This window comes from Mesoplodon densirostris, chromosome 14 (genome assembly GCF_025265405.1).
Source record: "Mesoplodon densirostris isolate mMesDen1 chromosome 14, mMesDen1 primary haplotype, whole genome shotgun sequence".
Lineage (NCBI taxonomy): Eukaryota > Metazoa > Chordata > Mammalia > Artiodactyla > Ziphiidae > Mesoplodon > Mesoplodon densirostris.
The window spans coordinates 6,974,939-7,000,566 of record NC_082674.1 but is presented as its reverse complement, the minus strand read 5'-3'; the positions used below and the strand labels follow the sequence as shown (position 1 = coordinate 7,000,566).

Below are 25,628 nucleotides of genomic sequence, written 5' to 3'. Positions count from 1 at the left end.
AATTCATTTTTTTCTAAATGTAAAATATGCTTCTGGTGTAGCAACTGCATCCGTGTTATAATGACCTTTCCACATGGTCTGTTTCCACTGATAGGGCAGAAATGCCATGCCATATACGTCTCTGTGTTTCCACTCTGAGCACAATGGCCGACACAGAGCAGCAATTTTAAATTGAAAAGGCAACTGGGAAGAACAAACACAAGGATGAGAAACTGAGCTTTTCCCTCTTGTCATGAACTCATTCGGTTCTTATGTTTTGTTTCAGCTCTATTTTTTTTGTATAACTGTTTTATTAATCAATTCAAATTCTTATAAAATAGGTGGGGTTGGGAGGGAGGGGGAGAGAGAGAGAGAAGCTGAACACACACTAGTTCAGGGAGTAGGAAAATTATCCCAGGAGATCAGCACAGAAACGGTCCTGCTCTCGGGGAAAGGGAGCGGGTGCACAGCTCCAGCATCTCTGTGCCTGGCAGCTGTCCCCACAGTGAGAGCACCTCGCGGTGGAGTCAAGGGCTCGGAGAGGTATTTCTCATCACAGACGCTGTTTCCGTCGTGACACTGCACAGTGTCACACTTGGAATAACGATACAGATTTAGAGTTCATCTTTGTAAAAGCATAGCCAGTCTTGACCATCTACCCAGAAAACTTCCTGCCTGTGATGTTCAAAACTCCTATCTTTCTGTACCGTCCTTACTGAGGCATGTTTGTATACTTTCTCTGGCCTCAGGGAAAGCTTCAAAAAAGGGGCCCCTTTGCTGACTGCTGTCGCTGCAACATTCCTAAGTACAAACCCCCCGACATTGTTTTTAGCTTGAGCCTGTTAACACGTTCCCAAGCTTCAGTCAAAACAACATTTACCATCGGTATTACCAAATGTCGACTTTTGTTTTTTATCTAACGTTTTCTAGCCTACCTGATCAAATTCGCCAGCCTTTAAAATACACCCACTGAGATCCAACGTTCAGGCGCCCACAAGCGGGGCGGACTCTCCCTTCTCCAGCCTTCACAACTGCAGCCTCACGGCCGGCAGCCTCCGCCCTCCCCCCCACCCCCCGGAGTGCACTTGTCCAGGGCACCGGACTGGGTCTCACTGCATCTGCAACCCAGGTTCATCAAGCCGCAACTGGTCACAGTGGTTCTCAGCAGGTATCTGCTCAGAGAACAAGTCACTTCAATGCTCATCACTACTGCTTAGAACATGACCGTTTTTGTTTATTTCTGTTTTAAAGACTGCCCTATTTCTAGGTTCACAATAGAGAAAAGGATCCTCAATCTTTAGCAGCAAAGGCTAGTAAGACACGTTTTCCAGGCTCTTCTAGGAACTAGAGATGCTAAATCTTTCCTTAAATGAAATAAAAGACAAAGAACATACTCTTCAAGAATGCTTCCAGAGAAAAGCAAAAAGGAGTAAAAAGCAAAATAATGTCTGTCTAAGCAGTTCTAAGGGTGAACACCTGAACATGGTTCCACAGAATCTAGTTTCCACCAAGAGGCCTCTTGGTACCTGCAGAGACCAGCAGCTTCAGCTGAGCAGGCTGCCTCTGCCCGCCGGGCACAGCTGTGCTCCCCGGTGAGCAGTGGAGACTGGGAATGTTCAATGGGGACACGAAGGAACTGCCCAGAGGACAGAGACACGTGTGGCCACGGGCTCCTTTGTCCAATGGCTGAGTCACTCAGGCTCCACATTTTATGCCCCAAAATATGCATTTGAAAAGTCAAAGCTTTCCAAATGTTTTTAAGAGCGTGCAGTATGTATGTACACGTACACGTACACAGACACACACCCACCCACCCACCCACACACACACACACTCATCCAGAAAGGAAGTAATGGAAGATTCATCATTTTTAAAGGTTACTGAGCTCATGCCCATAAAAGGCCAATTGGTTCAATTTTCCACAACTGGTCTGTTGCTACCCAACTGATTAGTTTGGGCAAAATAAAGAAAAAAAAGGAAATCCCAGAATAACTTCTTTTTAAAAATAAAATATCAGCAAGGAAACAACCCACTTCCTAAACAGCCTCACATAAGGTTACAAGGATAAGACTGAAGAAGTAATTTATATGTTAATCACACAGGATTCTGAGTCTCCGTAAAATAATTCATCTTAAAAACTCTACACATTAGGGGTCTTTCTATTTTCTAAGCTCCACGCTTGCAGCTCTTCTGTTAACCCAGGCTGAATCACACAGCACACCTTCCTTTGCTGTTGCACCTCCACTGCTTTAGAAATGCAGTGTCGCCAGAGATGTAGTAAGAATTCCAAAGCACAGCTCCATCCAAGTCAGTGCAGTTCACCACTGCAAATCGTTCCAGGTAAACGCGCTACAGGTCAAAAAATTAAAATCATGGAGGACACCCTTAAAGAGCATACCGTTCAGCGGGAGACACCACGAAAGGTGCCATCGGGGGAATGTGCAGAGAGCACAGTGGTAACAGGAAGGAAGAGGAGTGTTCAGGTAAGCGGGAGAGCAGACGACTTCTAGGCAGCCAGGTACACCTGAGCTGGGCCTCGTGGAGCAACAGAGGCTGGGGAAGGCACAGGGAGCATCGTGTGTAAGGGGGCATCAGCGTGGGGCACAGCCCGTTAAGGGAAAAGCAAGTGGATGCGTGTGGCAGTGACACCCTCAAAGATGTCCCCGTCGCTGCGCACCCCTCCCTGTACCGTCGCAGTCTGCGCCCAGGCGCTGCGGCTCCGAGCACCCTCGGACGCAACCTGCAGGCCTAAGTGGTCACACACCCACTCGTCCCCATCTGGGTCCTTCTCAACACACACAGTAACCTGCTGGAACAGAAACGGAACGGAAGGAGCTACCCTGGCATCCCCAGCCAGCACACCCTCTTCTCGTCACACTGCTGCCTCCGCACAGCCACAGCCAGGCCCCGAATCTGTCACGTACCTGCCCATGCGCTTGCGGTCTCCCCACCCCACCTGAAGGTCCATGCACGTAAGAGGCTGGTCTCCTTCATGCTGCACCACCTGGCACACAGTAGGAGCTCAATCGCTACTTGCTGAATGAATCCTCTGCTTGAAACTTTGAGAGCTTCCCAGCACGTCTGGGATAGAATCGGACACCGTTAACCAGACCTCCAAGCCGTCCCCACCCCAGGCTTTCCTACGCAGCTTCATTTCCTTCACTATGCTTAAGTCACACTGGCCCTCCTACTGCCTCAAGACATTGACTTTGCCTGGAATGTTCTTCCCCCGTTCCTTACCTGCTGGCTCCCAATCACCCTTCAGACCTCAGAACACATGAATACATGTCCCTCAAAGAGGCCTGCAGCGAATTCAAGAAGAATTTGAACACCTACTGTGGGCCAAGTACTGTGTTCTGGCTGCTGGAACACACAGCAAAGAACAAAACAGAAAAAAGACAAAACATCTCTGCCCGCAACCTTAATCTGAATTATATTCTTGTATACTATTCTATTCTTTCTTAGACTCCCGTACTTCAGAACACTTTGTTAAACGTGCAGTTAGAAGTGTGCTTGCCTAGTCCAACTCCCCTACCTGATCCAGCGGGAGCTGTGCCTGAGACGTACATTACTCTGCCTCCAGCGTCTCGGACGGTGCCCAAGGCACGGCACACACTCAACAAAGGCAGTGAAGGAGCCCGCGGCCTGTTTAGAGCAGCGATGGGGGTCAGGGAGGAGGAGCAGGATGAGGACAGGGGAAGACAGCGAGGCCACGAGGTGAGGCCCAGGTTGTGAAGGGCTGACGGACACGGTGAAGTTGAGCACACGAGCGGCTCCCAGACCTGCAAGGTCCTGCTCCGCTTCCACACACAGCCTCCTCTGCTCAGTCCTGTCATTTGTTTTATGTGATAAGTAATACATAAAAGTATTCTTTTAATTTAAGACACTGCATGAACACCATCTCATTTCTCTTTTAACAAATAAAGAACATCCGAGAATCAAACTAGTTTGCCACTTTACAAAAAAAGCAAAAATAAGTATATTTGATAATGTAGATTTTTACATTACTTTTAGTTTTTGAGATATAAACCTCAAACCATAAAATCCACCCTTTTAAAGTGTACAATTCAGTGGTTTTGAGTACATTTATTCACAAAGTTGCATACTCATCAGCCCTATCTAATTCCAGAATGTTTTCGTGACCCCAAAACGAGACCCTGTGCCCGCTGGCAGTAATTCCCCCCGCCCCCCGCCCTCAAGCCCGGCAGTCACCAATCTGCTTTCCGCCTCTGTGGATCTGCCTGTTTCTGACCTTTCAAATAAATGCAACCGTCCAGGATGTGGTCTTTTATTTCTGGCTTCTTTCACTTTACGTGTTTTCAAGGTTCATCTGGGTTGTAGCCTGCATCACTGTTTCATTCCTTTTACTACAGGGTTTTAAATAAGTGTTTACTTTCCTCAACACAATACTACAGATCTCCCAGAAGTTGCCATAAAGAAAGAAACATCTGAAATACCATCATAACAAAGAAAAAGAACTTACTTGCATTGGGCATGAAAATACTTGATCAGATTCTGAAGTAAATCCACTCCCTTTTTAATCTTAATTTCATTGACCTTCAGCAGATACTGTTAAAAAACAAAACAGGAAATGTCATAGATAGAAGCAGAATATGAGCTGAACGGGAGCCTCTGAGGACAGATGACCTCTTCTACTTCTCTGACATTTGTACGACGGGTAGGGCTCATGGTAGATGCTTAATATTTTTTGAATGCCATAACTAAATGTTTCTTTCAGTTTGGTGCCACATGAATGATCTGACATACAGGTAAGTAAATGCTTAATATGAAGTGCCAAGAACGCCCAGTAATAAAACATTCTGTCTTAAGCAGCTAGGAGAAATTTTTGCCCTAGTTGTGTGGAAGAATGAGATCAGTGTGAATGAAAGGGATTCTACGCATCTCAAACACTGCTGTCCACATACCCTGTCCCGGGTCCCTTTCTTTAGGCAGGTCATCGTCTACACACTAACTGCTAGTCTTCTGTAGTTGAGACTTTGTCTCCATGTCTCTAATACTAAAACGCTTCCCTGACACTTTTTAAAAAACAGTCGTGATTGTTTAAAAAAAAAAAAGAATTTTAAATTCAAATAAATTAAAGCCATTTTTAACTTGGAGACTTCATTAACAACCACGAAGACACCAGGAAGCCCCAGGGATCTACAAAACAAGCATCCGAAATACACTTGTTCTTTGCTAAAAGTTTATAGAAGACTCCATAAATCCCCTGTCCCTTCCACTGCTGAAATAGGGTGTCAACAACTCTGAGAACGCAGCCCCTCTAAGACCGAATGCCCCAGAAAGAGCTGCTGACCCCTGCTGACCACAGGCATCTCAGCTGTAACCTGGGAAACTTGCGTTCAAGTGGCCTCCCAGGTCAGCCGGCAGCCCAGCTGGGAGAGGGAAGCTGAAACGGTAACTACGTCAACTGCCACTGCCTTTGCCCTTACGTCCTCATCTCCCTCCTTTCTGATACTTATTCTCTGTTAATTAAATAAGATGTCTGACAATGTATCAAAATGGTTAAATGGTTAATAAGATGCTTGGCCATGCATCAAATGTTAAAATGCACGTACCCTTTGACCCAGAAATTCTACTTACGGGAACTTATTCTAAGAAGATAATCATAAGAGTTTACAAAGATGAATAGAAAAGAAGGTTCGTTGCAGACTTGTTTGTAAAAGTGAAAAATGGCAACAACCTAAATGTAATGAATGGGGAATTAAAGTGTGGTACATCCACAGAAAGAAGGGCTATGTAGCCATTAAGCCAATAAAGCAGAGACTTCCTGACATGGAAAGATGTCCGTAGCACACTAGTGAGTGAAAATAATCAGGTTACAAAGCAGCAGTGGAAAATGATCCTGTTTATACAAATTGTCTTTATGTATGTATAATAGGGATATCTGAAAGATGTTTAGCTAAATGTCAAAGCAGTAATCTTTTGGTAAGTAAAACCTGTGGTGATTTTTAATTTCTTTTATATATATACACATATATACATACACACACACACATATATACTGGCCAATTTTTTAAAGCACATATTTTTATAATCATAAAAAAGTGAGAGTGGATCTCTCATACGTTCCCAATTCACGGAAGCTCTGAATTATCTATCTGGCATACTGACTGTCTTTATAAGATTCATTTTGAAGAAAAAGTTCCACAGCTTTAAAACAAACACCTGGAAGTCACTTTTCTACATCAGATCCCACGCAACTAAAACTTTAAACACCTAAACAACGTCAAACGTTTCCAAAACTTGAGAACTTCAGTTTGAGGAAATGGTTGAACAATTTTGAAATGACTTTAACTGCAGCAATCTGTTCCCTCTGAGGGGCTGGGCTCTCAGGGACTGCTTTTCGGATGCTCTTTCCTTCCAGCCCAGGTCTGTCTGGTCAGTGTGTGCAGGCTTCGTCAGATGTGTGCTCCTCTGTAAACTCCAACCTCACTGCCCGGTCAGCCCACCTCTGCTTTTGTGCCTGCACAGAGCGCCAGACCCCACCAACCGCCCGCTCTGCAGCTCAGGGACCCCGCGATGCTCGGCACGGACTGGGGCCCGACGGCCACTCGGGGACCCGGCCAACAGAGGACTCACGTGTGTGACTTAGAGGCGTCGGGTAGATAGCGTTTTTCCAATAAAATAACCTATTTGACCAGTCCACACAACCCATTCACCCAGACAAGGGAAAGAGCCCAGTGCTGGGTGCACGTCCCAGAAAGCAATCACAGAGCTGAGGATGGAACCCACACCCTCACCTCAAGGGTGTGACACTCACACGCTGGCTGAGTCTCTCAGTCACTAAACATACTTTAACAAGCAGTCCAGCAGAGTTTACGTCAATAGCTTTCCTCCTCACTAGCCAAAAAGAGAGCTCATCCTGAACTCACACACACACCCTTCCCAAATCCACTCTGTGTGACACACTACTACTTAATTTTACCCCGAGTCAATAAGAGCAATACCGTGTCGGTATAACACACAGCGGTTTCTTCGTCCCTGTCTCTATCGCCCGGGATGATCTCTCCGACACTGTGTGAAACGGGTCAGGCAGGTATTATTATATGTGATGTCTGTCTATAAAACAGCACGTGTATAAAAGCATTCACTCTCCTATCTACAATAACACTTGGAGCTTAGTTAACTTTCTGAAAAGTCACGTAATGAAAAACAAAGCAGCAAAGGACGGAGAGAGGAACAAAAAAGACATGAGACCTAAGAAACAGAAAAGTGAGAGAGCAGATGTAAACCCAACCACATCAATAGTAACGTCAAATGCGAAGGACTAAACAATCCCATCAGAAGGCAGAGACTGTCAGACTGGATAAAAAAAACATGATCCGAATATAGACTGTCTACAGGAAACACACTGTAGATCCAAAGATACACATAAGTTGAAAGTAAAAGGCTGGAGAAAGAAATCCCATGCAAATAGAAACCAAAAGAGAGCTGGAGTGGCTGTGCCCATACCAGACAAATATCCCTGATCCCTGGGACTGATTCCCCTCTGCTGACCACTTAAGAGTTTGCTCTGGGAATAGAAGCGCATTTTAATATACTCCTAAGGCATACATCTATAAAGACTAGGCTCCTACTGTAATTAACGAATTAACAAACATTCTAAAATCAAAAAGTGCCTTTGGATGAGCTCCGCTGTTGACTGCTTACAGGGAATCGAGAGCTGGCTGAACCTAGTTTCAACACCTGTCACAAACATCACCCCTGCACCGTGTACACTCAAAACGTAAGTCTGCCTGGCTACAGGAGGGAGGCTTCCCTGCCACCGCCCCGAGGAGCGAACCCTCAGGCCGAGGGGTAAGCTGTTTCCACAAACAGACCCTCAAGCAAGGAATAAAAAAGGCTGGAAGCAAAGGCCGGCATGCTTGGTCTTGGATATTTTCCACCCCTGAGCCTCCAGCAGAGAAATGTTCCAAGTGTTAGTCCTGCCATTCTCCCCTCCCCGAGGCGAGGACTTGGGCTGCCGGTGGAGCAGGACAGAGGACCTCCCCAGGGTGCCTGGGCCTCTGGCCTCGGGGACCGTCCCCACCCGAGCAGGCGGAGCCTGGGGGCACGCACCTGCAGACGCTCTCACACTCACAGAGGGGACCACGGCTGGGGTCTCACCGCCCCGCCCTCGGCACCTCCTTAAGAACACCACAGCGGGGGCGAGTGTGCCCATGTGGAGGCAGAAGGAACCCGCTTCCAAGTGAGTCGCTCCTTCAGAAAGGCTGGAGCTGGGCTAGTCTAGCCCCACCCTCCAGGAGCCCCAGGCCCCCCGAACAACAGAAACTGGGTGGCAGGGTCCAGCAGTGCATCTGGCGTTTCCCTGAAGCGTCTGGCGGACGTACCTCGCACATCTGCAGCTGGAAGAACCGCCGCTCCTTCTCCATCTCCTCTGCGATCTCAGCCCCGCTGATTTCCGTGCGGATCATCCCGTGCAGCTTGGCATGCTCCTTCTTCTCCTTTTCTATCTTGGTTCTACGTGTGGAAAAAGCGAGATGCAATCAAGACACCTCCAGACTGGACAGCCCCGCTGCGATCCCGACACCCACCCTGGACACAAATGCTCTCCGAGCCTTTCCAGAACAGGACGGCCTCGAACTCACTGGAAAGGAAAGAGCGTTTCATCATAAACACGTCAACCGTGGCCCTTTCTGTTGAGTGTCGACCCAACAAATGCTTCCAAAGCAACTCGACTAGGACAGTGCTCATCATCACAGAGGAAAACAAGTGACCTTTCCCGTTTTTAAGCTTCGTTCCCCTTTCCACGTCTATCTCATGCTCGCCTGTGCTCGAGTCCAGTGTGCGGGTCAGGGTACCAGCTGACCCCTGGAGCGCATCCCGAGACAGGTGACCAGGGTGAGGCAGCCACGCGTCACATCGGTTAGGAAGGGCTTGGACTAGTAACTGGATTTTTATCCTGGAGAAAAGGAGGCTAAACAAAAGCCACAGAAAGCACTCAAAAATATGAAGGGTGCCATGAAGAGGAGGGCGCAGACGTTTCCTGCAGGGCCCCAAGGCAGACACTACACAACGCAGGCAGCGTGTCTTAGAAAGTTGTTCAACACGAAATGGGTTCCTCTGGGTCCAGAGGCCCCATCATTTGGGGAGGGGTTATTTAGGAAGAGGCGAGAAATACAGTTTCTAATCCTTGTTCTTTATCTTGAAGCACAGCACTGGGCACACAGTAGACCCTCAGTGACTCGACTGGGTGAGTAAGAACGTAAAGAAAAGGTGACCGTTTGGTGAGGATGTTGTTAAAGGGGCTCGTGCACCAGGGAGGCAGTGTGACTGGAGGGCCCCGGGGACAATCACACAACTCCAAGCCTCCCCTGACGCCACCGCAAAGGGATCAAGACATGGTCCAGCTGTCGGTCACTCTTGTAACGATCAGGTATGGAACGACAGGCCAGGAATTGTAAAGACGTCGTAAAGCTGTTTGTTGCATATCACAGGGCCCCTCAGGATACATCAATCTTGCATGTAAAGGGGGAGAGCTAATTTTTAAATTTATCCCAGAATTACTCTGAGTTTTAAAGGGTGCTGCTCCTTCGTTCTCCAATTCTGGGATTGTGTGAGTACCTCTGTCCTCACCTTATCTATGTGTGTCTTGATTTTACAGAATTTGATCTCATTCCTCTTTCAAACCTTTTCCTTTCAGAAGGAGAAGACTCTCTCAGGCAACCCTCTTCAGAGACCCTCTCCTGTCCCTGGTTCAGAAATGCACAGAAGCATTTCCTCTGAGGCCCTCGAGGGCAGCAGCGACGGCAGCTCAATGAAGTCGGCAAATCCATGTCCTGCCCTGGGCTCAACTAGCTTCTCGTGGTTGACCAGCAGCAAATACCAAGCCCAGGTTTCCCACCTGTAAAGCAGGAATGTGGACCCTTTCCTTATTCACTGCACTGAACTGACACACAGAGGCAGGATGCTAATGAGCCAGGGATAGTGAGTCTGGAGCCTATCTGGGTTGAGCCGACCTTCAAAGCATTCCGGTTTAATACTGTATCTGTGCTTACAAACGAATGTGTGCCATCAGTGAGACTCCGGAATTTGGAGCATGGGAACTTAAGATTTCCAGGATGGGATGAGTACCAAAGGTTTGGGATTCCTTGGTGTGAGCTTTGTGATCCTTCAGCTCTGAACAGAGACCCAAGGCTGGTAAAAACGAACAAACCCAATTAAATACGTGGAGTTACATCTGAAAAGGCTTTCTTCTTATCGCGTCCCACTTTACCAGATGGCTTCATATAAAAGTTTCTATTTCCACTGAGAAAACTCTATTGCCCAATGCACAGCAATTACAAAGCAAGCATGAGGCATTTTAAAATATTTTCTATTTCTCAAGTATTTAAAATAATTGAAATCGTCACTCCCACAATCGCTCAATCCTCTCCACTCCAGGAAGTGAGAAACTGTGATCAGAAATGTTACAAGTGCCTGAAGTCAACCAGTAGAAGTCAATTAACGTTCCTGAAAATAACATTCTGTAGCCATTAGGACATAGGAGGAGGGATGAGGAAAAAACAGTTTAAAGAGGCTTACATCATGAATGTGGACACCCGGTATGAAAGCATCTGGTGTCACAACAAACCACAGCAACATAGTTTTGGGTGAATTCTTTCCTGGATTAAGGTTTATTTAGACAATACACCTTTAAGCAATAAAGGCTCGATTTAAAATTAAAATCTCAAATTACCTATGCTTACTTTTTAAAGTGAAAATACTCACATTTTTGTTTCGTAGTCCTTCCAAGCTTTATCAAAAGGCTTTTTCAGATCCTGTAAACAGAGAGGCATAAATTAAACAGGACTAATCATTAATTTCTGGGCAAAATAAACTTGTCCCTAGACTAGCCCTGAAAAGAGTATTAATTTCTGCAATAAATGACATATGTGATCCCAGGAAAAATGGAGAGCTTAGAGCACAGGCTTTTAATCCGACTAGTGGTAGCATTTAGTTTTTTTCTTTCTCTTTAAGAAATTTTTATTATAGAATATACCAAATGCACACAGACAAAAGTGGAAAGAATTATATAACGTACCTGTCAGCTAGCTATAGCAAGTATCAACTCACAGCCCATCCTGTTTCACTTACACCCTGCCCTCTGCCCTGAGATTATCCTGAAATTAAACCTGGAAAGATATAACATTTAATCTGCAAGTATTTTAGTATCTCTCTCTAAAAGAAAGGGACTCTGATTTTCTTCTATTAATATAGGAATCTCCTCAACACATGTACCCCTGATCTGGGTCCCAAAACAAGAATATAAAAGCCATTCACCTTCTCCTGAGGTCTCCCGATTCCACAATTCTGTCTGGAACTCAGGACCTCATATTCTCTGATAAAGCCTGACTCTGAGCCACTAGAAATTCTATCAAATTTGGTTCCCACCTATTTATGCCCCCTTTAACAGGGGTCTTTTAGAAGAGAAAACCCTTTTGTTGTGGGGATTTTTTTTCTTTTTTTGACTCTTCTTTGGCCTTCTGACAAGGCCTAAGCTCCACAGCCTGGCACCTAAAGCCTCCAGGAAGGCGTCTGCCCACCCCGTAAGCCTCATCTCCCGCTCTGCAGCCCGCCGACCCAGGGCCCCTTGTGCGGGGCTGCGTCATGCCGCTGCAGACTGGCACGGTTTGCCCTCTGCTCTGTGTGCCCTTCCCTCCCGCTTTTCTGGTTCGCGCCGGACGTGTTCTCCGGGCCCCCAGGGTATGCTGAGCAGTGTTCCTCAGTGTCCTAACGGCTCCCCGGGCCCAGACTCCTTGCCCCAACAGCTCTCCTGGCACTTCTGCCTCTGCAGAGGCCCCCGTAATCGGCTGGGCTTCCAGATGTGCCAGAGGCCGCCGGGGATCACGTGTGGATCCCGTCAGAGCACTCGGTCGCCTAAGAACCGGGGCACGATTGCCTCCCTTTCACTTCACACACCTGTCTAGGCCAATGACACGTGAAAGCAACTTTCTGCTCGGTGCCTGGTGCCCACACAGCACTCGAGCCCTGACTGTCCCTACGCACGTGCCCGGGAAAACAGTTCACGGCTCAAGTGTCTGTACGAGGCAAGGCGAGGCCTCAACAATGAGCACCCTTCGGAGGACAGAAAAATAAAGGCGGCCCAGGCCTTGCTGGTCATTCTCCCTCCAGGAAACCACCCTGCAAGGATCCTTTCCCAGGGCTCAATCAGGGACACGCCAGCTGGAAAAACCAGGCTTCACACAGGGTTCCCTGCTCAACCAGCAGAACCCAAAAGTCGTTGGCAGTTTCCAGAAGAGCTGTTTCTTTCCCTTCCACATCAGGAGCACCAGCAGGACAGCCAGAAAGGCCACGGGTCACCACTGTTAGGGCCAAAAGGTGGTGCCACGATGGCCAGTCAAGGGAGCCCGAGGCAGCATGGCGCCACCCCGCCGTCCCAGGAAGAAGGCTCGAGGCCGTGGCGGCCCTGACTGGCCAGCGTGACGTGATTCCACGCCCTATGAAAGCCGCCCCCGTGACAGGACTCTTCGTGTCATACCCCTTTCACTCCTTTTAGGTCCCCCTTCAGCAAACTGTCCAGAGGGAAGGAGATTATGTTGTTCATATTCTGAATCTAAAAAACAAAAACAGAAAAAAATATCCTTATTCCATTTCCTTTTTAATCTAAAGTAAGGACAGCAAGGAGGTTAGAGAACACACGGTGATAATTAAACTTCCCTAAAACCTGACCAGCACAAGTACGACAGCCTTACTCATTCTTACATTCCCTGTAACGATTTTACCTTACAAATGAATATATAACTGACGAAAAGTCTACATCTGTCTGTATTTCACAACAGTAATAACCTTCTATTACTGGGCTATGAAGTCTGTGGAAAGATAATCATTACAACAAAGAAAAAAAATCAATGACAGCATGACTTTACAGATACAGGAACAGAAGCCCAAACACTTCCTATTCTCACTCACGGCTCCATCTGATGCCCTGGGGCTGGGCTTTGGTCAGTTCTGGGGGCCCAGAGCCCCCAATCTCCCTAGCACAGCCTCCAACAGGGGAGACTAAAAGGAAAGACAGAACGAAGGGGGCTTCTGTCTCCTGAGAACGTGTATGAGTGGATGTTGAGAGAGAACTAGAAAAGAACCGAGAGAGAGAGAGAGAGAGAGAGAGAGAGAGAGAGAGAGAGGAAAGCAGATAAATGAGAAAGGGAAAAGGAGGGACAAGTAGTCTTAAGGTCCCCTATTCTCCCTGAAGCAAGAAGGCAAAAGATGGTGGCTTAGCGAGTTGTCACCACAGATTACATGCGGAGAACCAGACCCTCCTGACACACTTGGGCATGCTCACGCCGAGCAAGCCCGTCCCCGCCGGCCGTTCAGCTGTGAGCCTACTTAAAGACACAAAGCTTCAGTCAGCAAGAACCTCGACGCACAGACCCCCCCCCACCCCGGTTCTGAACCCGACAAGAGTCCCTCCCCAGTGAGGAAATAAGCCGAGGCTCTACTTTCTCACCTCCCCAGGCTCTCTCTCCCTAAGTCAGCACAAGTGGCTCGCAGCCTTCTGGGGCTGCGTGCATGTGTCACTTTGGTGACACGTACCGAAATTACGGGAACACAAAAGGACAGAGACAAGAGTAAGGACTTTGGAACCCTGTGCATTCCTTCTTACAATCGAGCAAAGGAGAATTTTATTTTTAGTAGAATTACCTTGACTGGGAAGACCCACCACAGGCACAATTTTTAGGGCAATATGGGATCTGATTTCCATGTACTATTCAGCACATGAAATCTCAGAACGGAGCAAGAAATTTACTTGAAAAATACTGGTAAGGTGTGTAGGAACGCCTGCACCAACCACCTTTCCTGCCAAGTAAATGATCAGTTAATGACCGTCAGTGATGTCAGAAATGCCTTCTGGGGTAACTTCTGTCTGGCGCTTACACAGCTCAGCATGTGTCATGCACCCGGCAGAGGCACGGTGCCATCAGCTGTGATGTGCTAGGATTAGCCTCGAGAGTTAAGCTGTAAATACTGAAAAGCTGAGTTTAAGGTGAGGTCCCGTGGGTGACGGGAAGGGATGGAGATAAGGCCGTGCAGGTGACTCATCCCTGGCCCGAGCACACCTGGGCTTCCGCTGAGCCGTGGGGGGCTCCGTCCCCACACACACCCCTCGTTCCCAACAGCTGCGAGAACGCACCCACCCTGCCTCCTCGGGCCCCTTGTCCCGCCGCCGCCGCCCCCCAACCCCTGCTCATGGCACTCTCCTCCTCCTGGGCTCCAGCCCTTCTGACCCGCTGCTCGCCCACAAGCTCCCTCTGGCCTTCTCACCGCCCTGCCCCTCAGTGGCCTCACTGCCCCTCGTCTGGACTGAGGCACCGCTTCCCCTGCTCCTGGCCACCATCTCCCAGTCTCTGCCTGACCCAACCCCTCCTATGCAGTTGTCGGATTTCTCTGGCGTTGTGCCCCTGATAAAGACCAAACCTACTCCCGCACTCACAGTCCAACCTCATCTGCCACGTTTCATCTCAGTATCGGCTGTTCAAAGCCCTCCCATCCACCAGGATTTACTCAGATGCTACCTTTTCCAACAACATCCCAACCTCTCAGCAGGAAGTGACCCCTCCCTCCCCAAATCCTCCGATATTTTCTTTTTAAAAAAATTTCTTAAAGGACTTGACAGGTTCTACCCTACATTTGTCTTATCAAGCTCACGCCACGAATCCTAAGGGGTGGCTTCAAGTTTTTCTATTCTCTACAGCACTCAACACAGAGCGTGGCAGTGGCTGAGTGAATCAAGTTACCTAAGTATTTTTCTGAGCATCTAATACATAAGAGACAGAATCTAGAGATACATTAATAGCTTTAAACATCATATAACTAATGTGTGAATTCACGAATTCATTCATCATGTATTTACTGAGTACCTATTTTATAGACAGCAGTAAGCTGGCTACAAATGTAAACAAAACATGATGCTTGTCACCTCAGAGGAAGAATAAATATATACACAAGAATTAAACAGAAATTCTAAGGCACACCACATGCAGCATGTTTCACTCTGTACAGATACCAGCAGCTCCTGGGGGAAAGAAACGACGACTACAGCTTTAAGCAGTCAGGCGGGCTGACCCGGGCTTGGGAAGGTGGTCAGTTCCGGAGCCACAAGACTCTGCCCTTTCATCCACGCGATCGCAGAGCCATGGCTGGAGTCAGAGCACAGGTCCGTTCAGTCCTCAACGCTGCCCAGAGGGGAGCCAAGGCAGTGCCATCCTGGACAAGTCACGTGCAGGACAGCAGGGACAGCCCAAGGCGGGAGGGGCGGTGGTCAGAGCTGCTCAGGGTGGGAGGCTGAGCTAACGGCACCAGAGCAACCCAGATCTACGGCAGGTTGGAGGAAAAAAGAATAAGATGCTTGCAGATTCAAAACTGTGTTCCTAGGAAGAACTCTAGTATGCTTTTATGAGAGGTGTACTACGTGTGAGCGTATGCGTGAATAAGCGAGAAAAACAAAATCCTCTGTAGCAGGGGAGGAGAACATCACCCGGAACTTGGTTTACATGTCTATTTAAGACTACTTGTTATCGGGACATCCCTAGCGGTCCAGTGGTTAAGACTCTGCACTCTCACTGCCGAGGGGCTGGGTTCAACCCCGGTCGGAGAGCTAAAATCTCACAAGCTGTGTGGCAAGGCCAAAAAAAAAGAAACGTTTTGTTACTTAATTCAAATAAGAACTCAGGTAGTGACGACAGGTATTAGGTAAGAGAAGGTAAACTAAGCTCTGGGATCCAGAAGAGTGAAAAGCTAAGGACATCCGAACATTGGGCCAGCTTGCTTTCATTCTGGACACTGGACACAGGGTGAGCGCGACATTAAACAGCCATCGAAACTGTGATGACTGGGGCTTCCCTGGTAGCGCAGTGGCTGAGAGTCTGCCTGCCGATGCAGGGGGCACGGGTTCATGCCCCGGTCCGGGAAGATCCCACATGCCGTGGAGTGGCTGGGCCCGTGAGCCATGGCCACTGAGCCTGTGCGTCCGGAGCCTATGCTCTGCAGCAGGAGAGGCCGCAATAGTGAGAGGCCCGCGCACTGCAAAAAAAAAAAAAAAAAAACCAAAAAACTGTGATGACTGCCACAAAGGAGGCACACGGGGCCCTCAGGGAGCGACAGGAGATGAAACTGGGTGGGTAAGAGGGCTCAGGAGACAAAGATGCATTAGACAGAACCTCAGTTCTCACGAACTCACCGTTTAATAAGGCAGATAAAGCACATATTTAAGCAAGTATAAAGTGCCATGTGGAAACTCTACGAGCCAGAAATAAAACACCACTGAGAAGAGAAAATTATTTCCAGCCTGGACACCAGGGAAATGTTTGCTGATTGGGGTTATGTGAGATAGACCTTCAATGACAGGGAGAATTACGTCTTGCAAGATGGGGAGGAGGGTGTCCAGGCACAGGAGCAGTGGAGAAGCGGGAGCACATCAGCCAGGGGAGCGGCGGGGGCAGCAGAAGATAAGAGCTGAAGAGGGCAGCTGGAAGAGAATCCCACCAAGGGGATTCTGGCCTCCATTCCATCCATTTCTCTTTCCGGGGGTTACTCAAATGATCTAAAATAAGAAACTACTCCTCCTCTAATCAGAAACTAATTAGCTAAATTATTGCAAAAGAGACAGAAAGTAGATCGGCAGTTGCCTGGGGCTGGGGGTGGGAAGGGGGATTAACTGTGAGGGGACAGGAGGGACCTTACTGGGGGGAAGAAAACGTCCCCAAACTGATTTAAGGTGATGGTTGCATCACTTGGTAAAGTTACTAGAAATCAATGACTTGTAGAATTGAAATGGGCAAGTTTTATGATATATAAAATATACCTCATAAAGCTTTTTTTTTTTAAAGAAATTATTACAAACATACACAGAATCCCCATCAGTGGGCTTCCTAACAAAGCTCCTCCGCTCCTGGCACCAGCCTCTGCCTGCCCTCTGCATTCACCTGCTCTTGTACGGAACCCACGCAGCACACAAGCATTCTGACTCAGGGTGAGCGTCCAGGAAATGACTGGCCCCCGTCTCTGCCTGGGCCCTGAACCATGGGCTGGTGCCCAGATGTCCTGTCTCAGCAAGAGCGCCCTGCAGCAGGAAGGATGGGCTCGCTCTGGGTCTCCCTCTGCCTGCCTGTACTGGGGCCGCCCAGCAGCCTCAGGCCCACAGCTGAACGAACCATCTCCATTCTGGCCGTGAGAGATGAAAACCACAGCCAGGACATCACTGCACACACGTTGTGCTCAGCAGCTCCAGCCTCGATTTACGAGCAATAAAACTGTTATGATCGCTGGGAAGAATTAAATTACCCCTGGGTCACCTAACTAGAGTATTTCCCTTAGCGCCAAGCAAGCATGGGGCTTTCTGTTATCCTCTGACTTGCTTTTAACAAGTATATGAAGTGAAATGGCTTTTTGAAACCCAAGCATGATCTGAATACAAATTATTACTCTTAATTGCTGCTAGTCAGTATGGATCTAATACCAATAGCACACAGACAATCTTTAGAGTCACAGTCCTCCCTGCTCTGTCTTCCCTTTTCCTGGGTTCACCTGGGTATGTCTGACAAGATGAGTTGACAAGTAGTCCAGTGTGTGTAGTCTCAGAAGGAGAAGGAGAATGATTCAGTCGTGGGGAGACAGGCAGACAGGGCTATCAGAGATCGCAAGCAGCCTGCGTAATGTCATAGCTGATTAGCAAACAAAGACAGACCAGGAGATGGGGCAGGGGTGGGGGAATATAGCCAAACGATAGCCATCTTTCCACATGGGTCTTCCTAATTATTATTATACTTTTTGGGGGGGAGAGGGGGGTCTTAAAACTCCTTGACTCGTGAGCTTTGCCACTGCCATACCCTCTAAAAATCTTTCCCCCCTTCCCCGTAACGCTTCCCCTGCCCACAGGGTCAGTGTGTCGGCTGCTCCTTCGGCTCTGTCACTGGTCACCAGCAGCTGCTGGTCCAGCCAAAGCTCCGCCCCTGGTTCCAGCCTGACCCCTGGGAACCCCAGCGCTGCCTTCTCCTTGGCTGGGGATCTGTTGAGAAGCCTGAACCTAGACAGCATTTTTGTATCATAGCCCTCTATTTTTAAGGAGCAGCAGAGAGAAGATACTCAAAACAGAAAAGTTGCTGGGCAGAATCTTCCTAGCTCCAGGCTCATGAGTCTAGAAAAGACCAGGTCTTCCCAGGGCTCTCCTCAAAAACCCTTAATAGTGTCCAACCCTCTTTGGGGATAATCAGCTTTTCCTAAAAGACCATATATACAACATGGCCAAAGAGCCTTACCTGAAATGTACCTGTGTCATTAAGTTTATTTTAATATGCCTAATTTATGAGAAGCCAGAGACAGAACGCTGGGATCTGCAGGGTTTTTTTCTTTTTAACTTGGGCAAATGCTGCTCAGTCACAGAGTTAGAGGTGAAATCAAGACCTCAAAGAAGGGCAAACACCTTTTCGTGTGGGCAAAGGCGCTGGCAGCACCTCCGTGCCAGAGGGCGGAGAGCTGCGAAAAGACCTCAGACCTCATCATTTCAATTAAGGGCATCCTTAGCGGAGGCTTCGGCATTAGCCAAGGGTATGTACCTGGGAAACAGCCAGCACCTGCGGAAGCTTCAAGTCTTCTCCAGGAGCTGGAGCCTGAGACCCAGGACTGTGCTTGTGGGTGGCACTGCCGGGGGTGTTATAGTAGCAGGGGAAGGCTTTACACCTGTGCAGTCCTGTATGACAGACACTAGCTACATGTGCCCATTCAAATGTAAATGGATTACAATGAAATCAAGTTAGAAACGGAACTCCTCAGTTGCGCTAGCATATTTCAAGTGCTCAAGAGCCATGTGTGGTGAGCGGCTTCGCATACTGGATACAGCAGATGCAGACCATTTCCATCAAAGCAAAAAGTTCTGGTGGACAGCAATGCTTCAGACGAGTAGCCTAAAAAAAATTTTAAGCATCTCTGAAGGTGTAACTGATGTACAATAACCTGCCCATATTTAAAGTGCACAATTTGATAAGTCATAGCACATACATACACCCACAAAACCATCACCCAAACCCAGACAGTGAATGTACCATCACCCCCAGAAGCTTCTTTGCACCCTTTTGCAATTCCTGCCTCCCAGCTGCTCACTCCCCAATCTCCGGTCCCCAGGCAACCACTGATCTGCGTCCATCACCACAGAATAATCTGCATTTTCTAGGACTTTCTATACATGGAATCCTACAGCACGCACTGCTCTTTGTCGGCTTCTCTCACACTCGCTTGGAGATCCATCCGCGCTGTTGCATCAACGGCTCATTCCCGTTTCTTGCTGAACAGTTGTCCATCACCTGGCTTATCCAGACAACTGCTAACAGGTTTTTGTGTTCTTTCCAGTTTGGGGGCTACTACAAATCTTATACATAAGGCTGCTCTGATTACTTGTGGGATGGGACTCTCCGATGGTGACCAGGAAGGCCTCTTCAGAAGGTGACGTGGAGTGTGAAGGAAGCAAGGCAGCTATAGCCCCATGAAAGCCGGGTGGAAGAGCATTCCTGGAAGAGGGAATTCCTAACACAAAGGCCCGAGGCAGGCGCCTGGCAGGGTCAAAGCACAGTTTTCTATGTTCTTTCTGAAGGCTGCTTATCTGAAAGAATGAACATCCGGACAGAAAATCTTTTGGAGAAGCAGAAGGTCCTAGGTAAAGTGGCTTGAATAAATCACTAAATGGCACAGGACCACTTAATCGCATGTAAGGCTTACAAGTGCTCTGAGAAGTCGGTGTTACCCCCATTTTACAGAAATGGAAACAGAGGGAGAGTTAAGCCACCCACTTTGCCCCCAGATCCCACAACTAAGCAGCAGCTGAGCTGAGAATGAGGTCAGAGCCCTTCCCATCATTTCGCTGCCATAGGCAACCAGCCTCCAGGGCGGTCAGCGCTCCTCACACCTGACCACGGCTGGAGCGGGACAGGCCGTGAGACCGGAGGTGCCATCTACATCAGGACGTACAGGGAAACACTTTACAAAGGAAAACCATCTAGGTCACTTTCATTTTTAGTGAGTTGTCCCCGGGGGCCGGCGACAACACCGCCCAAGGCTGACCGCGCGCACACACGGTCTCGCTCGCTCTCACACGGGGCCCTCACGAACACATGCTCCCAGGCCTGGTTCTTCGGCAGCAGGGCCATGCTGATGGTTTGTTTAATCAAAAAAGGAGACGGGGGAGCGCACGCAGATCTTGAGTGTTTAACACAAACTGAAAGATCAAAACCGGGCAGCTGCCAAAAACACTGGCAACTTTCACACCACAAGAAAGAGGGGAAACAGCTGACCTGGTTTCTGCCTTTAACGCTGCGTCTCTGGCAGTCACACAGCTTTGATCTTTCAGGTTCTAAGTGGAGAGAAAATAGTGACCCTCTTCCACTGCAGAACGGATGATGAAACCACACACCGCAGCCTACTTGCAACCATCTGGAAAACCCGCGTTTTCGGGAGCGGCTGGGCCCGTGAGCCATGGCCACTGAGCCTGCGCGTCCGGAGCCTGTGCTCCGCAACGGGAGAGGCCACAACAGTGAGAGGCCCGCGTACCGCAAAACAAACAAACAAAAAAACCCTGCGTTTTCCGCGGGCCAGCACAGAAGGGCCCAGGATTCATCAATCCACAGCTTCTTCTAAAACCCACATGTTAAAATGCTTAGTTAAGCCACCCACCGAAAACAAAAGCAGCTTTTCGAATCTATTACCTCCGAGAATTCGAGGTTGGATACTTGCGTCCTCAGCTAGGCCCTGGCGCCCCAGCCTCAGTCTCCCCAGGGGAGGAGTCGGAAGCGGTTGCTGGTTCCTGACCAACGAGGTCAGGGTCACCAGGGAACTGATTAGACATGCGAATGGATCAGCAACTCTGGGAAACGGCTCCCAACAGGGAGGGTTCTAGCAACCGTCCCAGCGCTGCTGCTGAGCGAAGCTGGAGAACCGCCATTAAGTAGGTGTGGGTGTGGCCTTTTAACAAGTTGCAGGTCCTGCTGGGGCTCCTGGTCCACAGAGGGCACCGTGAGGACCTCTGCTCTAGGGCAACACTTCTTAGACTTTAATGGGCTGACTCGTGCCCTGGGGAAATGGCGATTCTGCTTGAGCAGGCCTAGGGGACAAGGGCCCGGGAGCCTGCATTTCTACGAGGCCCCAGATGACTCCACCGGAGGGCAAGGCGAGACTAGGAGCCTAGGGATGCAAATGAAACAAACTACGTCCAAGTGCTCCGTAAACCAGAGTCGGGACTATACAGGGATTGATGTTATTTGTCAAGTTTTAGATTTTAAGGAATGACTAACAAACAGTGGAAATTCCCAAAGGCAAATGCACCCAGAGAGGCTGGACCTGGAATTTATCTCCAAGTCCCAGGGAGGCAGGGGCCTGAGTCCTGGCTGAGCCAATGACCAACAGGAGGAGACCCAGGACGCCCAGCCCCCCAGCTCACAGCCCCCTCTCTTCGGGGCCATCAACCTCCTCCAGCCCCCAGCCCCTTCCCCCGGGGCCTAGAAGTAGGCGCCAGTGTCTCCCATCACAGAACCCTTCCCTTGCTCACCTCCTTCCATCAGCGGCCTGCGCCTGGAGCAGCGAACTCCCGCCGTCTCTCCTTCTGCTACTGTACTGTCCCCTGCCTGCACGGCAGTCACTGTGGCGTCCCCGGCACCGAGGCCAACGGCACTGGTCAGCCGCCCCCCTCCGGCTCCTCTGCCTTCCGGGTGCGGCTGACCCTCCGCCTTCACTCACACCCCCTACTCCAGCCTGTCCACACAGCATCCCTCGGGTTTGGCAAAAGATTTTAAAGTTTGAGGTGCCCTACTTCGTGGCAGTTGTTCTTTTAACAGCCAGCAAGTGAGAGAATACACGGTGACAGAAGAAAACAAACACAAACCCTGGTTTGGATTCACGAATGCTTTCAAATGATTATCCTATAACAGCACGTCCTCCGTGCACCTGACAAGCTGCTAAAGGCAAGTGCAAGGAATGTGTTCGCAAACTTTGCCAGGGGCTTAGATGCAGACGGACCCTGTGGTGGCCCCCAGGCCCCCAACCCACCCCTACCCAGGACCCAAGCACCCAAGGCCGCGAGAGTCACCGCCCCGGGGCCGCGCCCTCAGGACTCCGTGGCGTTTGTCCCGGGGCCTTCCCAGCACACACAGCATCCTAATAAAAGTGGCCCAGACGGGAGCAATGAGCGCTTACTGCCATGCTGCCCAGAGAGCCGGGCCACCCCCAGCAGGTGATCAGCCACTCTTCTCAGCTGAGCTCTCCTCCTGGGCCCAAGGCCTTGCTCCCACCCTGTCCTCTCCCCCATGGCTTTTCCCACTTTCTCTGACCTCAAGGAGTCAGTGTACCGCAGTGGTTACAACGAGGTGGCACTGCCTTTCCAAAAAAAAAAATAGTATCAAAGTACAATTTACACACGGTCGTGGCTGTGCTACAACCAAACACAGGGCTCTGACAGTAGTAGCCTTACTGCTTTTGTCGTTTTGGTCAAACTAAGGACATGCTTTCATTTTGGTCAAGGATCTCTGAGTGTAGGAAGCAGCTTGCAGTGTTGAAGCCTTGTGAGTCTCAGAGCATTTCCAGCCATGCATTAGGCCAGATTAAACAACTGGTGGCAGAGATCTCCAGGTGTCCACAGTAACTGTCAGCAGGTCCATCCAGGAACTCTGTTCCCCTAGAGGAGGCCCAGCCCTCAAGCGCTCCTCACACAAAGCTTACAGACTCCTGTTCTGCGTGCAAGCCTAGCAAGCGGGTCGTCGCGCTCTCCAGCTCACAGCAGCGCTGTGGAACAAGGCACCAAGAGCGGGAGAAGCCAGCAATCAGCAGGGAGAAGGGTGTCAGAATATTAAAAAGTAAGTGTTGAAACTGGGAAAGCCGACGGTCTGGCACTGATCTAGGGGCAGGTACCCCCACACCGCAGGTACTGGGCACCGAGTTTCTCTAGATCTCAGCACTGCCCCTTAATTTATGCCCCAAACAACAGTGAGCCTTCCTCCCCAGAAGATAAAATATGACCAGTGTCCATGCTGAATAAGAAAGAATGTAAGACATTTTAAAACAGAAACAGACTCACAGACATAGAAAACAAACTTACAGAGGGGACAGCGACAGGGGCTAGGGGTCGGGGAATAGATTAGGAGTTGGGGGTTAACAGATACGCACTGCTATACGTAAGAGTAACAAGGACCTACTGTATAGCACAGGGAACTCTACTCATGGCAAAGAATCTGAAAAAGAACAGATACATGTAGAACTGAATCACTTTGCTATAACTGAAGTTAACACAGCATTGTAAGTTAACTCTACTTCAATTAAAAAATGCTTTAAAAGAAAGAATGTAATACATTTTAAAATATAGGACATTTTCAATAGAAGAAGTGAAGAGAAGAAAGTTTACGGGAGCACCGAGGGTGAGGACCTCTGCTAGAGAGAGCTCTATGCTAAACAACGCGATGATGAGCTTTATTAACGTGGGGAATCAGCTCCTGTCGACCAATGGCCGACGGTGCTGGGAAGACAGTGCCACCATATTGCCAGCCAGCAGGTGGGCGGGCCTCCCCGCCGGGCCCTGCGCACAGCATAGGGACAAAGCCACACTCTCCTCAACAACCTGACTAGCTCTTCACTCTCTGGCTATAATGTCTTCTAACTCCAATCACTTGTGTAAAGGAAAAACAAACAAACGAAAAAAACATGACTTCTGTGCACGCTGGTCAGTGGGACTTTCAGGTTCTTCTTTCCGGGTGAGTGCAGTGAAATTCCTCAACCCCAGGGCCACTCTCGGCTCTCGCCCTGGAACTCCGTCTGGGCTGAGCCTCCGCCAGCCCCTGCCCTCACTTGGAGCAAGTTCTGTGGACCAAGAGTACATATCCCACAAGCGATTCTCTGAAACCAGAGACGGAGATGTCATACCTCTAAGTGACCTTTCAGGAATGTGCTTTCATGCAACCGTTCATTAAAAGGCCACTTCTTAACACAGAAGGGGCCCTGGAAAATCTTTCCAGGATTCTCACATCCATCTGGTAAGAGGAAAAGAACCGAGGAGACTGGCCTGACTTTATAACCAGCCTAATTTCACACATGTTACATTTCTGGAGCTGCCTTGTTTTTCCCTTTATCCTGCATTACTGCAGAGGAATTCAGACTCTCTGAAGGTGAGAATCTCACCCTTGAGTAACAAAATCTCACTTTATATTAAGTTGGCCTTTCTTTGGAGACGTTCCAACTGCTTTATAAACATTCTTTCATGCTGAAGAGCAGGTAGGTGGTAATTATTATTCTTTCTAGGCAAGAGGTAGGATTGAGAGTCCTGGCCATGCGGAACTGAAATGTTTTTTGATCGCCTGAGGAAAAGCAAAAGCAAGGCTTTAAAAATAAGAGATAGGACAGATGTGACCAAAAATAGGAGTAAGAATGGTATACAAAATACCAAAAAAGGAGAATTCTCCTATCATCAGCTCACTCTCGGAGACAGCTTCTTAGAAGCAGCCACTTGGCGTCCTTACGGCTGCAGACCTTCAACACCAGCCCTGGCAAACCCGGCCTGGTGAACATGAATTTGGGCACAGATAAGGTATTTGCTAGGAAACAGGATCAAAAACCCTAACTCCATAAAGTAAAAGCAGAAACTACAGTCATGCACGTGGACTCAGAGCTACTGCCTTCCGGGCTTTAGTAAGTTACCCAACCATAACGATACTGAAATGTCACCTGTGGGGTGGTTTCTAATTTCCGCTTATCCCTGTCACCCTGATGCTGGCCGGTGAGGCGGGAATGGTTTTCTCACACTGTTTTAAGGTGAGGAAACTGAGGTGTCTGGCTGCTCGTGGCTGCAGCAGTTCGGCCCGCTGGGTGTCTCTCTTCATGCTGCACTTTACCCGGCATTGCCTTCCCTTCCGTTCTGCCCCCTTTTTCCCCCAAGGAGTTGACAAGGGGCCTTAAATCTTTTAAATACCACAGTGGAAAGAGCATGGGATTGGAGTTTTAAGACCCAGATGTGACCCCTAACCTGTCCCTTGCCGGCTAGGGGCCCCATCTGGGACGGAGGTAACGTGAGGGATCCCGTGCAGCGGACAGGAGGACTCAGTGAACGAGGAAGGACCAGTACACGGGGCTGACAGCGCCGCGGGGGCTCAGGAAGTGACGGCCGTGGGCAAGCCACTCACTGTAGGAAGGGGGAGGACAGCGAGGCCTGGAGGGGATTTCTGATGTGCCCAATTTCTGATGTACCCAGCCGCATGCCCTAGCTTCTCCTTTCAACACCGGAAAGGCCACAGTCCTCGGAGCACAGGCCACAGGCCAGGGCGCCTCTGCCCATGACACGTCCTCTGCCTCTGCAGAGCCATGGAGTAGTGGCCAACGTGACAATGTGCCCATCACAATGTCCAGGTCCTGCTCTGCTTTTAGTTTTGTGGAAAATCAAGAAATGAAGGGGCTGCTTTTGTCAAACTGTGCAGCTGCTCATGTTAAAACTGAGGACAAGCTACTTCGAGTAGGATCCCACCACGCGGAGCGACGCAGGCGGGGCCCTTCCACACCCAGAGGCGCACGTCCAAAAGCTGGCAAGGACTCAGACCTGTCCCGAGAGAGGTTAGCCCTTTAAACCACAGGGGCCTCAGTTACCTAATCTACAAAGTGGGGACAACGCT

General features: G+C 49.2%; 1 protein-coding gene across 3 annotated transcripts in view; it reads right to left on the bottom strand.

Annotated features, from left to right (window-relative positions):
- Positions 1-25,628, bottom strand: part of ASAP2 (ArfGAP with SH3 domain, ankyrin repeat and PH domain 2) — a 156,977-nt gene that overhangs the window by 57,155 nt on the left and 74,194 nt on the right. For all 3 annotated transcript variants that reach the window (XM_060117389.1, XM_060117390.1, XM_060117391.1), the window contains exons 4-7: positions 12,482-12,556; positions 10,711-10,760; positions 8,331-8,460; positions 4,463-4,548 (exon numbers count right to left, since the gene is read on the bottom strand). In XM_060117389.1, the coding sequence (XP_059973372.1) occupies positions 4,463-4,548; positions 8,331-8,460; positions 10,711-10,760; positions 12,482-12,556 (341 nt within the window). The remainder of the gene's footprint in view (positions 1-4,462; positions 4,549-8,330; positions 8,461-10,710; positions 10,761-12,481; positions 12,557-25,628) is intronic.